The following is a 12,647-nucleotide window of genomic DNA, read 5'->3' as shown; positions in this document are numbered from 1 at the left end:
CTTTCCAGCTGGTATGTACTTGCCAAGCTTTTCTAGGGCCAGTGCCTCTGTGGTAAGGCACTAGGCCAAGACACACAAACAGAAAGCATTTCTATTTTCTTGTGTTGGTCGGTGACTATCACTATCTGAGATATGGTCCTTTAGAGTAAAAGGAAAGGCTTCCCAGAAGGACTTAGGCTGGGGGGAGCATCAGAGCAGTGCTTTTGCCACTCCTGTGCCCTTTCTTCTCTTTCAGGCATCCAAAGGCAGGGTCAGAATATGCAGGGTGGCACATAATAACCAAGCTGGTAATTTAAGCTGCCCTCAGCAGGGGTTGCTGAAGTGCTTCGAGGTCAGGGGCTGCTGGCCATCATTCCCCAGTCTGTTTCCTTGGGTGGGAGGAGGTGGGTGTTGCTCCCATTTCTCCAAAATGGGCTCTGGTCTCTTGAGGAATGAGCTGGAACCCAATTCTTGTGTGTAAGCACAGAGGTATGAGGGCTTGAATATGTGCGTCATCACCTCCTAATAAGCTGTGTCGCAGTCACCCAGGGAGCCTGGAGCACCCACACGTGGCATTGGTATTTTCCACTAGAGAAGCTGTCACACACACAGCACATGGCTGGCTCGGGAAGGTGAAGGATCTCCTCAAGTTGCATCAGTGGCATGAGGGTGAATGTGTTTGTAGCTGCTCTGCTTCAACAGGTCTGGGCGAACTTACGTGCGTTGCAAGCAAACCTTTGGCTGGAGGTGTTGTTGGGAAGTCCTGTGACACTTTGGTGTCACGGTGATCGGCACAAGGTGCAAATACAGCCTTTTGAATTAACCCTGTGTCCCTGGGACTGTACGTATCTGTGCTGGCTTGTCATTGCCCCCGTCTGTGAGCCATGCAGAAGGACAGTTGAGACTTGTACTCGTGGCTGGCCCTGGTGGCCGCTGCTGTCTTCTCCAGCTCAGACCTGCTGCTAGCTGCCTATCCAGGGACACAGCGTGGATTTGGTGGCATTTCTCTTCCGTTTAAGTATTTGCAACTTGATCACTGCTTGGCCAGACCTGGCACAGCCCTGGCACTGGCATTCTGGCTGGCACTGTGTCTGGGTAGCCTTTACAGGTGGAGAAAATACCAGAAGCTGTTTTGGGAGCACGTGCTATTCAAGGCATCATTGCTCCAGCCTCTGAGAACAGGCGGACAAACACGGAGCAGCAGATGGGCAAACATCCTGTCTCTAACTGTTGGTGGTCACAAGTACAAGTAGGAATCATTCCTCCATGAGATGAGGTCCTTCTCAGTTCCCACCAGTGGCTGGGTTAGGTGGAAAGGAGGTGTCCTAGCAGTGTTATGGGGGGGCAGCTCCTCTGCCGGCTTGTATTTGGTGAGGAGCATGCTGCACTTGCAGCCCTTTCACAACTGCCTTTGTGGGCATTGCTACTGCTCTGCACCAAGTGTGCCTCATGCCAGAGGAGAAGAATCAACAGAAAAAACACTAAGAACAAGGTCCAGCTTCTCAGGAGAGCCGATCCTGCTCTCCTTTGAGAACTTGCTCCTTTGGGCTTGCCCTCAGCATCCCCTGCGGTGACACTGAGTGACTGCTGTGACCACACTGTTGCTGATGGTACCTCACTGCCCTGCTCCCTACACCATTCTCTGCATGGAGCATCCCACCACACTTGTTTCCTCTTCTCTGAAGCTGAAATAGTTGGAGCCAGGCGCTATCCATCCCATCCGACTGTCAATTTCATGGCAGCCGGGAGAGGAAGGCTGCATGACCGAAAAAGGTATTGTTAAGTAAAAGGGAGGCCGTGTGTGCAAGCTTGCGTCCATGCGGCGCTTATCCCATTATGTAACAGGGAGTGATCCTTTTTTGGAGCCGAAAGGAGAGGCGGGCAGAGGGGCTGGGAGGCTCACTGGGAGCAGGGACAAACCCAGGGCCAAGGATTGCTTCCAGCAGCCTCTCTGCATGCTGGGTCCGTGCCTGTAAACAAACCCGCTGCCTTGCTCTGGCTCTGCACTCCTCCATCTGACTCTCACTTCCCTCCCACGGGCTGGAAATTAAGATCTCTTCTTTTTCCTGGGGAGGCTGCAACAGGGAGCTTTTTTCAAAGGGGAGTTTGATGGGGCTATTCTGGGCTCCGGAGTTGTTTGGTGGCAGGGCTAAAAACCATTTGGAGAATCTGTGTGCTTTTTAGAGCCTTGTGAGTCAAAGCAGCATTAAAAATACACAGCAAGCACGTGAACCATGCCATGGCTGTGACCCCACGCCCTGCCCTTGCTCTGGCCCTGATGGCATGATGGTCACTAGGTCAGGGGTCTGCCAGTGCCGCAACAAGCGGTGGGCACCTGTGGATCTGGGCTGATAGCCACCGGGTACCAGCTTGCCATGCCCTTCAGGGGGTTCTGCCAGGGCCACATCTGCCTCCTCTTCTGCAGGGAAGTCCCAGCAGAGTGCCAGGGTGGACCTGGGAGGATTTTAGATGCGTATCCAGGTCTGTATGCTTTTCCTAGCTCCTTCCCATGCATCACAACAAAAAGGTATGGCAATGCAAACCACCGAGCACAGGGACGGTGTCTCAGCACACCCTGGCTGTCTGCACCCTGTAACATGAGCAAGGGCTGGGGCGCAGAGTCCGTGCCGGGCTCGGAAGCGCCTGTCTGTATATAAGGGAGTGTGTAGAACTACGCAGGCAGCTTTCATGGTGTCATGTTCCGCCAAGCACGAGTTAAAATAAATGCAAAGCATCCCTGCCTTGCCCTCAGCTCAGCACCGCTTGGCTTGCTGCTCGCTTTGGGTTACTCTGGTGCTCCTCCAGGCTTTGTCCCCCATCCCATCATTCCTCAGCAAAGCAGGTGGATTTGGGGAGGTGATGTTCCCGTCTATGTGAGATGTGGATGGAGAGCCAAGGATGCTTTGAGACCTATTACAGATGACCATCAGGCTGTTGAGAGTGGTTTCTTGCAAGTTCTTCTAGCTCTGGTTCCCTCTGTGAGCCGACCCAGAGGTCTGGCTGACTTTGGCTTGTTTGCCTTGTAGGGTTTTATCTCTTGAGCTGGTGAGTGACAGAAGTCCTGGATTATCGATTTACTGGAGCAGCAAAGGGTCCTTGCAGCCAAGCCTGGGGTCCCTTCATCAGTCTGGACATCTGTGCCGGTTCATAGGGTGCTGCAGCTTGCTTCTGCGGCACATCTCCCGTCCCTCCTTCAGCAGGGATGCAGCATGGTGCCCGACCATTGCACCAAATGGGTTTGGGTGGGCTGCTGCTGGGGGTCACCCCGAGCACAACCCCAGGCTGCCCTTGCCTTCTTCAGGGTTCTGTGCCGGAGCCTGTCGGTGTCAGGTCAGGTGTCGCAGGCACTTGTGCAACTGCTGGTGCGAGTCAAGGAGCTCGTAGCTTCAGGGAGCTGTTTGCTGGGTGTTGGCTTTTTTTTTTCTGTTTTTTCTCTTTTTTCTTCCTTGATCTCTGTGCCAACAGAACTGGCAAAAACCAAGACCCTTGGCAGCCTCCTTGATCCTCTTGACTTGAGAGTGCCACTGGCATGTAGTGTTGCCTGACCCTCTTAAATGTCCCTGAGTAGACCTGCCAACTCAGGCAGCCGAGCACCTGCACCCTCGGGTGTGCTGGGAACGCGCTGCCCATGGGCAAGCAATTCTGCCTGGCCCTGGCCATCTGGAGCCTCGCAGGGGCCGTGTCTGACAGCCAGGCTGCCAAAGCTGCAGTGTCAGTGCAGCCGGGGCAACTGAATCCACTCGCTGTTCTGGCTTTTTACCTGGAGAAGGTGATTTGAGCCGATTTAGTAAGGACCTTGGCAACCGCGTGTCGAGGGGCCGTGCTGGCAGGTCCGGGTACATGGCAGCAAAGGTCTGGTCTCTCCCGTGATGGTGCAAGTGTGAACCCCTGCCTAAAAGCCAGCAACAGTTCATATACAGGGGAACCAACCTTAGGGCATCTTCTTCCTCATCTCTGGATTTCACTATTTGTGTTGTAGCTGCAAGGAGCAGTAGAAATCACAGGCCTGTGGCATGTCAGCAAAAGCCACTTTCAGGACTGTGTGTGTCTTCGTGTCTGTATGCAAAGTAAATAAAAATCAACTTGGAAATGGGCCTTGATTCAGCTGTCTCCAAGCACCTGGAAATTTTGGACCCGGCTTTGAAACTCTGTCCCAAACCAAATTTTTATTTTTTTCCTCTTCTAGAAGCAGCATTCTTCCAAAAACAGCCACTAGAATGAAGGAAGCACTCTGTGCTTTGATAACAATTGCAACATTATTTTAATGGCATTTCTTTTTGACTCCGTTTCAGCAATTAGATATGTGCTAACTTTTTTCCCAGATTTAAAAAAAAAAAAACACAAACCAACAACTTCCTATTTCAAATAGAAGAGACAAAGAAGAAAAGGATTGAGAGGAAATAATGTCTCTCTGTTGTTTTTTGGTTTTCCCTGGTTTGTGAGGGGTTAATGGTGTTTTTATGTATTTTGATTCTGAAGTGGGCTAATGAAGCAATCTGCTCTGAGCAGGACCTGGCTGAGGCAGCCTGGCCTCTCCCTGGCGCACTGCTGAGAGCTTAATTGGCTCAATAAATACTTGATGAAGATGTTATCAAAAGCCGGGATGCTTTGTTAAAAATCAAGGGGGTTTTGGGATGAATTTTTTTTAATCACATAGCTTTCTCCCCCTTTCCTGAGCCTCATGGTGTCATAGGATGATCTAACTCGAGAAAACCAAAAACCACAGCAGAGCAGCTTGGTTAATTCTCCCGGGGGAGATGCTGGAGCCCTTTGTGTTTACATGATTTCTTTTTGCAGCAGGTGTGTTTTGGAGGGAGCAGCACATAAAGCAGCAGGGGCACAGAGCAGTCCCCCAAATCCCAACACCGTGGTATGGTTTCATGCCTATAGGCAGCAGGGGACGATCTGTTTTTCCTCTGCTCTGCCCTGCAGTAGCATGTCCTGCATACCCACAGCTCGCAGGGCTTCTGCCAGCTCCACCTTTCACTGCCTGGATCAAGCAGGTAGAAAAATCCCGCTGCCCTGTGGTGGCAGGGCACTGGCACAGATCAGTCTAATCAAGGCACGGTGTCAGCTCTTTGCAGCTAGATTGGGTTCTTGCTTCCTTCAGTGCAACTGCCCTCGGTGGAGCTGTGCTTGGGAGGTGCGAGGCTGGCAAGACACTCTGTTCGAGGGGGGAGGCACTTGGCCATGGGGCCGCTGCCTCGCTGGTCAAACACTTCATTACCCTGTGCTCGGGCAGGGGTACAGGACGTATTGTTCATCGCATATACAAGTATAAACGTTTTATAGGGCAGCAGGAGAGGAACATTTCCAGTAAGGCGAGAAGGATAGTTTACTTTTTGCGTGTGCGTCTTTGGCCAGAAGTTTAAAAGGACTCCAGATGCTTTGTATTCTTTGATTTATGGAGGGCTTTTTTTATTTTCTTTTTTTTTTTTTTTGCTGTTTCCTTCCTCTGCGAAGGGTTTACCAATGGCCTGGACGAGCATGGGTTTGCTTTGAAGGTGTTTGAGCTGAGCGTGCCAGCGGTCGGCTGCACGTGTTTCTGCTGGCGGCTGTGCAGAGAAGGTGGACGTGGGCTCAAGTAGCAGGTGCTAAAAGCCGAGCCTGGGGGCAAAAGCTCTCCATTTGTGTTTTTTCCATTCTTCTAACTGTGCCCGCTGCAGCTGTTCCTTTGGTTTTACAAGCTTTGCTCAGAAATGTTTTACAGTCAAAGCATTGAAATGTTGTTCTTTCAGAGCCCTTGAGTTAAGGATATTCTTGTGGTTTGAGGCACAATTTGGGGAGGAATTTGGGGGACAAGTGCTTGCAAAGGAAGGGATGGTCCAGTGATTTAAGTACCAGCCTTTCTTGATTTCACAAGAGTCAGATGCTTGAATGCTTTGTGCATTTCCAGGTGTTGCCTTTTTCTTAAATCCTTTTCACTACCTTGGTCTCACAGGCCTTTTTTGAGCTTCTGGTTAGCCATGCTGTGTTAACTGACCTCAGGGAAATGGAGGCTTTGTTCTGGGCTGGAAAGTAGTAGATGTTGAGCTGGACTTGCTACTGTTATGCACAGCTCATGTACATTTATAGAGCTATTTGTAGTTAAAGCTAAAGCAGACTACTAGAGGCTTTCTCATCTTTGTGTTCTTCCTAATGTGGCCTCTAGTTTGTGTTTGTCTAAATTCTTAAAATCCCTGTTTTGGGGGGATTGCTGTTGGCTCTGATTTTAAATAAAATCAGCATATTAAACTCAACCGTTGCTCAGCTCAAGTGAACTTAATTCTTATCCTAACCTTGATGGATGACAAAAGCAGAGGTTTACCAGCTTCTAGCAGCTATTTGTCAATTTGGAGACTACCATATCTTGCTTCCTGGTCCATTTTTCTTTTGCAGACTGAGCAGATCCAACCTTTGCTGAGCTGAGCTCGCTCTCTCTGCAGGTGAATCCTCTGGGAAGCCCCCTTGAGTGCATCTAGCTTGCGTAAGCCAGGTAAAACCAAGTCCACGCACTGTGTTTTGCCTGTTCCTGACTCTTAGTCTGCCTTTGCCGTAGGCTGCTCGGTCTTCGGTCTTCGCAGCCCTTGTTGCTTATAGGTGTCAGAGAAGGGCCAAGGTATGTACCCCCCAGGCCTTGTTTCTCATTCCCGGGGCATTTCTGCCATTCCCATCTTAATGGGCCCCTTCAGCTGACCTTGGAGTTCCAGTTTAAGCCATGGCATTAAATCAGCTCTTTTTTAGCAGCCATTTCATTCCTCTATCAGCAGCTATTTCAAACAGAGGACCCTTACAGCATGAGCAAGTTATGCACCTCCAGACTCATGTCCAGGACTTCGTAGCCTCTGCAGTCTGCCTTTTTGCATTGGGTATTATCAAAGCATTTGAACATCTGAGCCCAGGAGGTCAGTTTCTATCTATTTCTGGTTTCAGATGAAGTGTAAGGAGATGGTTCAGTGATGGGTTTGGTTTTCTTTCTCTTATTAAGGCTATTTCTTCGTGAAATAGCCTAACGGAAATAGTAACTCATCAGCCATCCAAAAAAAAAGTCTATTTGTGTTTCTTGCTGGATTTATTTCTACCTGGGAGAATGTGCTTTCGATGTGGCACATAGATCTCAAATGTTTAGTCCTTTAATAGTACAAAAAATAATCTGTGATCTGCTGGCAAAGGTCAGCTTTGGACCAGCACATATTTGGAGCTCCTTTGTGAGAAGCGTGCGCTGTGAATGCTGATCCTGGTGTGGCAAGTCTGCCTGATGGAAAGGTCAATTTGCCATAGAAATCTGGGTTAGGATTTTTCAATAAAACTTGATGTGATCCTCCCCAAGTTGCAACTACAGTGTCTGAGAGAATCAACTGCTCTCCCAGGGAGGATGCTGAGCCGGATGGACCAGTCCTGACAGTTCCTCTCTTCCCAGTGCTTTTGGGATGGGTCTGTACGCTGACAGGCTGGCAAATGGGAACCCAGAGCACAGTGACATTAGCCTTCCTTCCATTTGCACCCAGCTTTGGTTTCTCGTATTTCTTGTCCTGTTTCCTGTCTAGTTTCTTTTTTTTTTTAATGCTCTGTGGTTTTGGGTTCCTCTCCCCCCTTTCCTAGCAGTGTGTATCCTGCTGCCTGCGCACCATGCGATGGAGCAAGTTGGCCTCTTCAGGAGTTGCCATGGAGCTGTAGCAGGTGTCAAACCCGACGGAGCCCTTCTCGGGTCCTGCCCTTTGCTTCCCAAAGCAGAAGGCAATGAGCTTCCAGTCTAAGTAAAAAAAAAAAAAAAAAAAAAAATCCATCACCGTTCTTTTGCAACTGTGGGAACCAAGACCTGTAAGCACTTGCATAATCGCAACGCGTGCGCATTTGATCAGATTTATAGGTGTTCCTTCCAGGCCTCATTGCCTAGTTCTGCTGGCTTTGTGGAAATAAATGAGCTAGAAATGGTAGGTTGTTTGTATGGGGCCTTCCAGCGTTCGTCAGTTCTCAGTCTGCTCTTGAGCTGTCTGGAAACTTGTGCTGCCTTCTCGAAGTTCAGCTTTCCCTCTGCCCACGATTTGCTTGATTTTTTTTGCTATTTTAGGAACATTACTAAGAAAAAAAACTTGTTCATTGCTTTCTGCAGCCTTTTAAAGGATGGTAAGTGATTATTGCTGAGATGAATTTCAAGTCCATGTTCAATCTGATCTCCCTAGGTGCAGGGTTGTACTGTTTGCAGCTCTGTCCCCAAGTCTCTGAGCTTCTGTTGCTTTTCAAATGTTTTCTCAATTAGGAAAGCAAGTTGTATAAGAAACCCTGTTAATGAAAAACCATGTTAATGAAAGCTCTTGCCCCTAGAGGAGCCCCAGTTCAGCACTTTAATTTGGTTGGGGATGGCTGGAGGGTTTAACATGATCCAGAGTGTTAAACTCTGCTGATGGCTGGAGATAAAAACCCTTTTAAGCAATTGTATTTCAAACAATACCTTCTCCCAGGCAAGGCGGTGCTGTGACATTTTGTCCTCTAAGACAGGTAGAAGCTATGCTTTGGATCTCTGGCGCTGTCTTGTAACAACATCAGTGCTCGGGGTCCCTGGTGAGGCTGAGTGTAAAGGCCGTGTCTCCCTGTTTCCTCTGCTTTTACTGGGATCACCAGGAGCATTGGCCACACTCCAGTAAGACCTTGTTCTGAGACATAACAGGCCATGCAAGGCTTGTTTTCAGGTTTTTTTAATGGTCTTTGCTTTTGCATCTGGCCTTTCCTAGGTGTGCATCCCTAAAGACCTGCAGCTCGGCACCTGGTTTTGTGCTGAAGAAGGGCGCGTCGTGTTGCAGCCCAGGCCCCGATGATGACTACCTGCCTTTCCTTTGTCCCTCATTACCTTTACATGGTGCTATTCCCAACTTTCCTCTTGTGTTGTCCTGGTTGTGTGGGGAAAGACGCCCTTGGCCCAAATGCCTCGCCTGAGAAGAATGCAGACAGTCTGGCAGAGCGCAGGTTAAATAAAGTTTGCCTTGGCAGGGCCCATGCTCTTGGATGTACTATGAGCTGCCGGGGCGTAGTGGTGACGGAATTGCAAGCACGAACACCAGCTGCCAAGAGGAACGGGTCTCCTGGCCCTGCTTGCGGACTCCTCTCCTCTGGGACTCTTGAAGTACTGGCAAAATCACAAGCCTTCTCTCTACCCCAACTCCGTGCCGACACTCCCTGCCTTCCTCCGGAGCCTCCCGCTGATGAGGATGGTGGCAGGAGGCCATCACCATCGGCACGGCACCACCAAGTCCTGATCTTGCTAAATTGGTGGGGACCCTCCTGTTGGCCTTGGTGGTCTCAGGATTTGTCCACTGGCCTCTCCTTATTCTGGAGGGAAAGACTTTGATGGCTGCGGCTTTGCCTGTTACACGAGGAAGTGATTTCACGTCTGGGAAAGAGGGTCTGCATGATTTAGAAACCTTCCCTGGCCAGCTCGTGGGTGGTGTGGACTCATCTCCCCCACGCAGGCTGCAAATGCCTCCCTCCGAGCCCCTATGGGGAGCAGCATTCCCATGGGCTCAGGATTTTCTTGTTACCGTATAAAGGGCACAGTCTTGGCCCAGCAGCAGGGCTGACCGGCAGTTTCGTTGGCAGGTACCTAACTTTCCTTTTAATAGATGTGCAATGTGGAGTTTTGAATGGGAGCAGCGATGATTTCATTGCTTGCCACCGATGGACGGAGCAGGGCTGGACAGCAGGGAAGCAGGGGGGTGAGAGGAGTGCCAAGCAGCAGGATATTCGTGCCTTGCCATCCTGGGAGCGTGCGTTTTGGTCTCCAGGCGAGACACCCTTGACTCTTCTGGTAGCAGAGGAACTGATGAGAGGAGCACTGGTTGCCAGAACATGCTCTTGTCCTTCCAGTCATGGGGGTTGTTTTAGAGTTAAAACACCAGCTTTGGTGGTTTTCCCAGCTCTGTCCTGGCTTAGGAGGTTAAGGCCAGTCCTGTCCCTCAGCTCTGCTCCCTTTAGGGACCAGTTACTCATTTGGTTTCCTGCAGGCAGCAGGGTGACGGAGCTTTTCATGGCTTTTGCTTTTCCACTGTGACTTTACATATGTGTTTCTGTCTATACGATAGGGAACATGTACCTATTTCTGGTACATGGGGAAGCTCACCTAATTAATACTTGTGAAAAATGTTTAATGTATAGACGTGGAAGCTGCTTGTTAACTTACCCAGCAAGCTGATCTTCCCCTCCAAGGGCCTCTGATCGGCAGAAAGCTCCTGAGTTGGTACCAAGCCTAACTTTTCTTGACCTTTCTCTCTTTCTTTGTGCCCACAGGTGGCTGGAAGTCCAGGTAGTTAACCTGACCTGCACCCAGCGTTGGGTCCAGTATCTCCAGTTGCTGCAGGAATCCATCTGGCCTGGAGGAGTTTTGCCAACAGTGCCTAAACCAGCCAGGACAGAGGAACAGAAAAAAGCAGCAGCAGAGCAAGCCCTGCAGAGCCTGATGGGGATCTTGCCTAGTAAGTGTGCCCCAGAGATGTGCCAGCTGCCCTTCAGAAAGGAGCAGTGGTGGGGGGAGGCTGGGGAACCCTCCAGTGCTTTGGTGTCTCTGGAAATGTGGTTAAACGCAGAGATGGAGTCTGCTCGTGCCAAGGCGCTGGGAAACATTCATGACCTTTGAGGTTTGAATGGTTTCCTGCAAGCAAAAAACACAGTTTTCCAGTTCTAGATAGTTTGCATAAGCGTTCAGGGAGCAGCACAGCTCGGGAAGAAAGGATGCACGAGGTTGGGCTCAGGAAAGCCAGTGCCATGCTGTGCTCCCACCTGCTGCCCAAGGGTACCATGGCTGAGAAGAGTCATCAGGCAAAGCCTTGGGCTTCTTGCTCTAAAGAGTGGCTTTTCCACTGGACTGAAATCATGAGCCCAGCTGCACTGGATTTTCCTCTCTTGAAGTTTGACATGGGGACCTTTGGCATTAAAGCAGCTGCTGCCTAATCCATGTGAGTGCAGTCTGAACTTTTAACTCCTTGCTGCAGTTTAGGGGGCCCTTACTGTTCTTTGGGGATGAAAAGCGCTACCAGTATATGCCCTCCCAGGCTGGAACACTTTTCTGGCTTTCAGTCCTGTCCCTGGCTGTTTTCTGTCACGGTCATGTTGAGCATTAGATGCCTCAGGCTCAGAGTACCTTCACAAACTTTGATTATAGCACCCCTCGGCAGAAGACTCACCCTGTTTTACTGACATGGAAATGTGTTGTTCCTAAAGCTTTTTTTCTGACTTTGACAGATGTGATCCAAGAAATCCTTGGAACCAGTAAATGTCAGATGAGCTGGAACCTGGTGCTGGAGTCCCTGGGCCAGCCTGTGATCAACAGGTACGTGGTTTATAGTCTCTTTACCCTGACAGCCTTTGCGATGGGGCCTGTAAGCTCTGCTCAGGGCTTTGCCGTGAGATTCATGCTGCCAGCTTCTCAGCACGGAATGTATCTGGCTAATTATCCTGGACTTAGACTACCAAAGGGCATCTGGCTTGCTTATTATGAACGTGCATGCGTAGGACCTTGGTCTGGTTGGAGATTATTGAGCCAGTCTTGTTAATTAGGTTGTCAGGCCTGAGTAAGTTTGTGTATGTCAGGGGACTGTCAGAGGAAATAAGATAAATCTTGGTTTAGTTTGTTGGTTTTAGAAGAGCTTAGGGAGCTGCATATACGTGTAGATAGTGTTTTTGTGCGTACCCATCGCTGTGCATTCGGAAAGCAATGTTGTTGTGATGAACTGCAGAGAAGTGCATGTCCCACCTCACTCCAAGAGGTGCATTTGTGTTTTTCGTGCTGCTCAGCAGCTGCAAGCACCCACTGGTTTGGGGAGAGGAAAAAACCCTGAACCATCCTTAAAACCTTTCTTCTAGACTACAAGATCTTTTGTCTTTCCCCTGATGGCAGTCAGAATACTTGTTTAGTGCGTGAGCTTTGGCTTCTGCGTGTCTGCAGCTGATCTTCCAGCCTCCGCTGTGCCCTGACCAGGCTAAGCTTTGTCTTCTCTCCTCGTTTCAGGCACCTGGTTTTCTGCCTCTTGGACATTCTGCTGGAGTTGTTGGTTCTGAAGGGCTCCAGCGATGAGCTTGAGACCGCAGCTGTCGCGCCGTCTGCCTCTAGGGGCCTGGACAAAGCAGGCATTTCAGCACATTAACCAGGGCTGGTGTAGCCAGCAGTGGAGGAGAGAAGCAGCCACAGGCATGGGATGATTTGATTTTCAGTGTTTACTGAATATGTCTGGGAGCTTCTTGTAAAGAATTTTTCCAGCCAGTGCTAAATGAGGCTGCTTCCAGGCTTCTCTGTTTTGGCTGGGTGATTAAACCTAGTGTCAGGGGCTGAAGATGCTTTTCTGCTGTGTAGCGTCTGTTCCATTGCTGACCTGATGGAGAGCCTGGAATGAAGATGCCTGACCCCTGCTGAGCTGGACAGTCTGAGAAGGGTGTGCAGGCTGCCTGCAAACCCTGTTATCTTGCCGCACATCCCTCAACATCTCTAATGTGTGCAGACAGACAGCACATAAGCTTTACTTCTATTCATTGGCATGCAGAGATTTGATGGGATCAAATCTTGGTATCTTGTTGATAGATGTTTCTCCAGGACAGGTGAAGGGAGGAGCAAACATTGTCCCTGCTCTCTAAGCAGCCTGCCCCATGCCTATGCTGTGCCGTCCATTTTACCAGAAGGAAGATGGGGAGAGAACGGAGCATGG

The 12,647-nt window shown here is 49.9% G+C and overlaps 1 protein-coding gene across 1 annotated transcript in view; it reads left to right on the top strand.

Moving 5' to 3' along the window:
- SNX19 (sorting nexin 19) overlaps nt 1–12,251 on the top strand; it is a gene marked incomplete at its 5' end in the record, with an annotated part of 19,483 nt that extends 7,232 nt beyond the window's left edge. Inside the window, 3 exon segments of the mRNA XM_010077973.1 lie at nt 10,240–10,424; nt 11,191–11,278; nt 11,957–12,251. Of these exon segments, the coding sequence (XP_010076275.1) occupies nt 10,240–10,424; nt 11,191–11,278; nt 11,957–12,092 (409 nt within the window).
- Nucleotides 12,252–12,647: the final 396 nt, after the last annotated feature.

Source organism: Pterocles gutturalis, unplaced genomic scaffold (assembly GCF_000699245.1).
Source record: "Pterocles gutturalis isolate BGI_N339 unplaced genomic scaffold, ASM69924v1 scaffold20283, whole genome shotgun sequence".
Taxonomy (NCBI): domain Eukaryota; kingdom Metazoa; phylum Chordata; class Aves; order Pterocliformes; family Pteroclidae; genus Pterocles; species Pterocles gutturalis.
The sequence above is the reverse complement of the archived record's forward strand: the minus strand, read 5'-3'. Positions and strand labels throughout refer to the sequence as shown.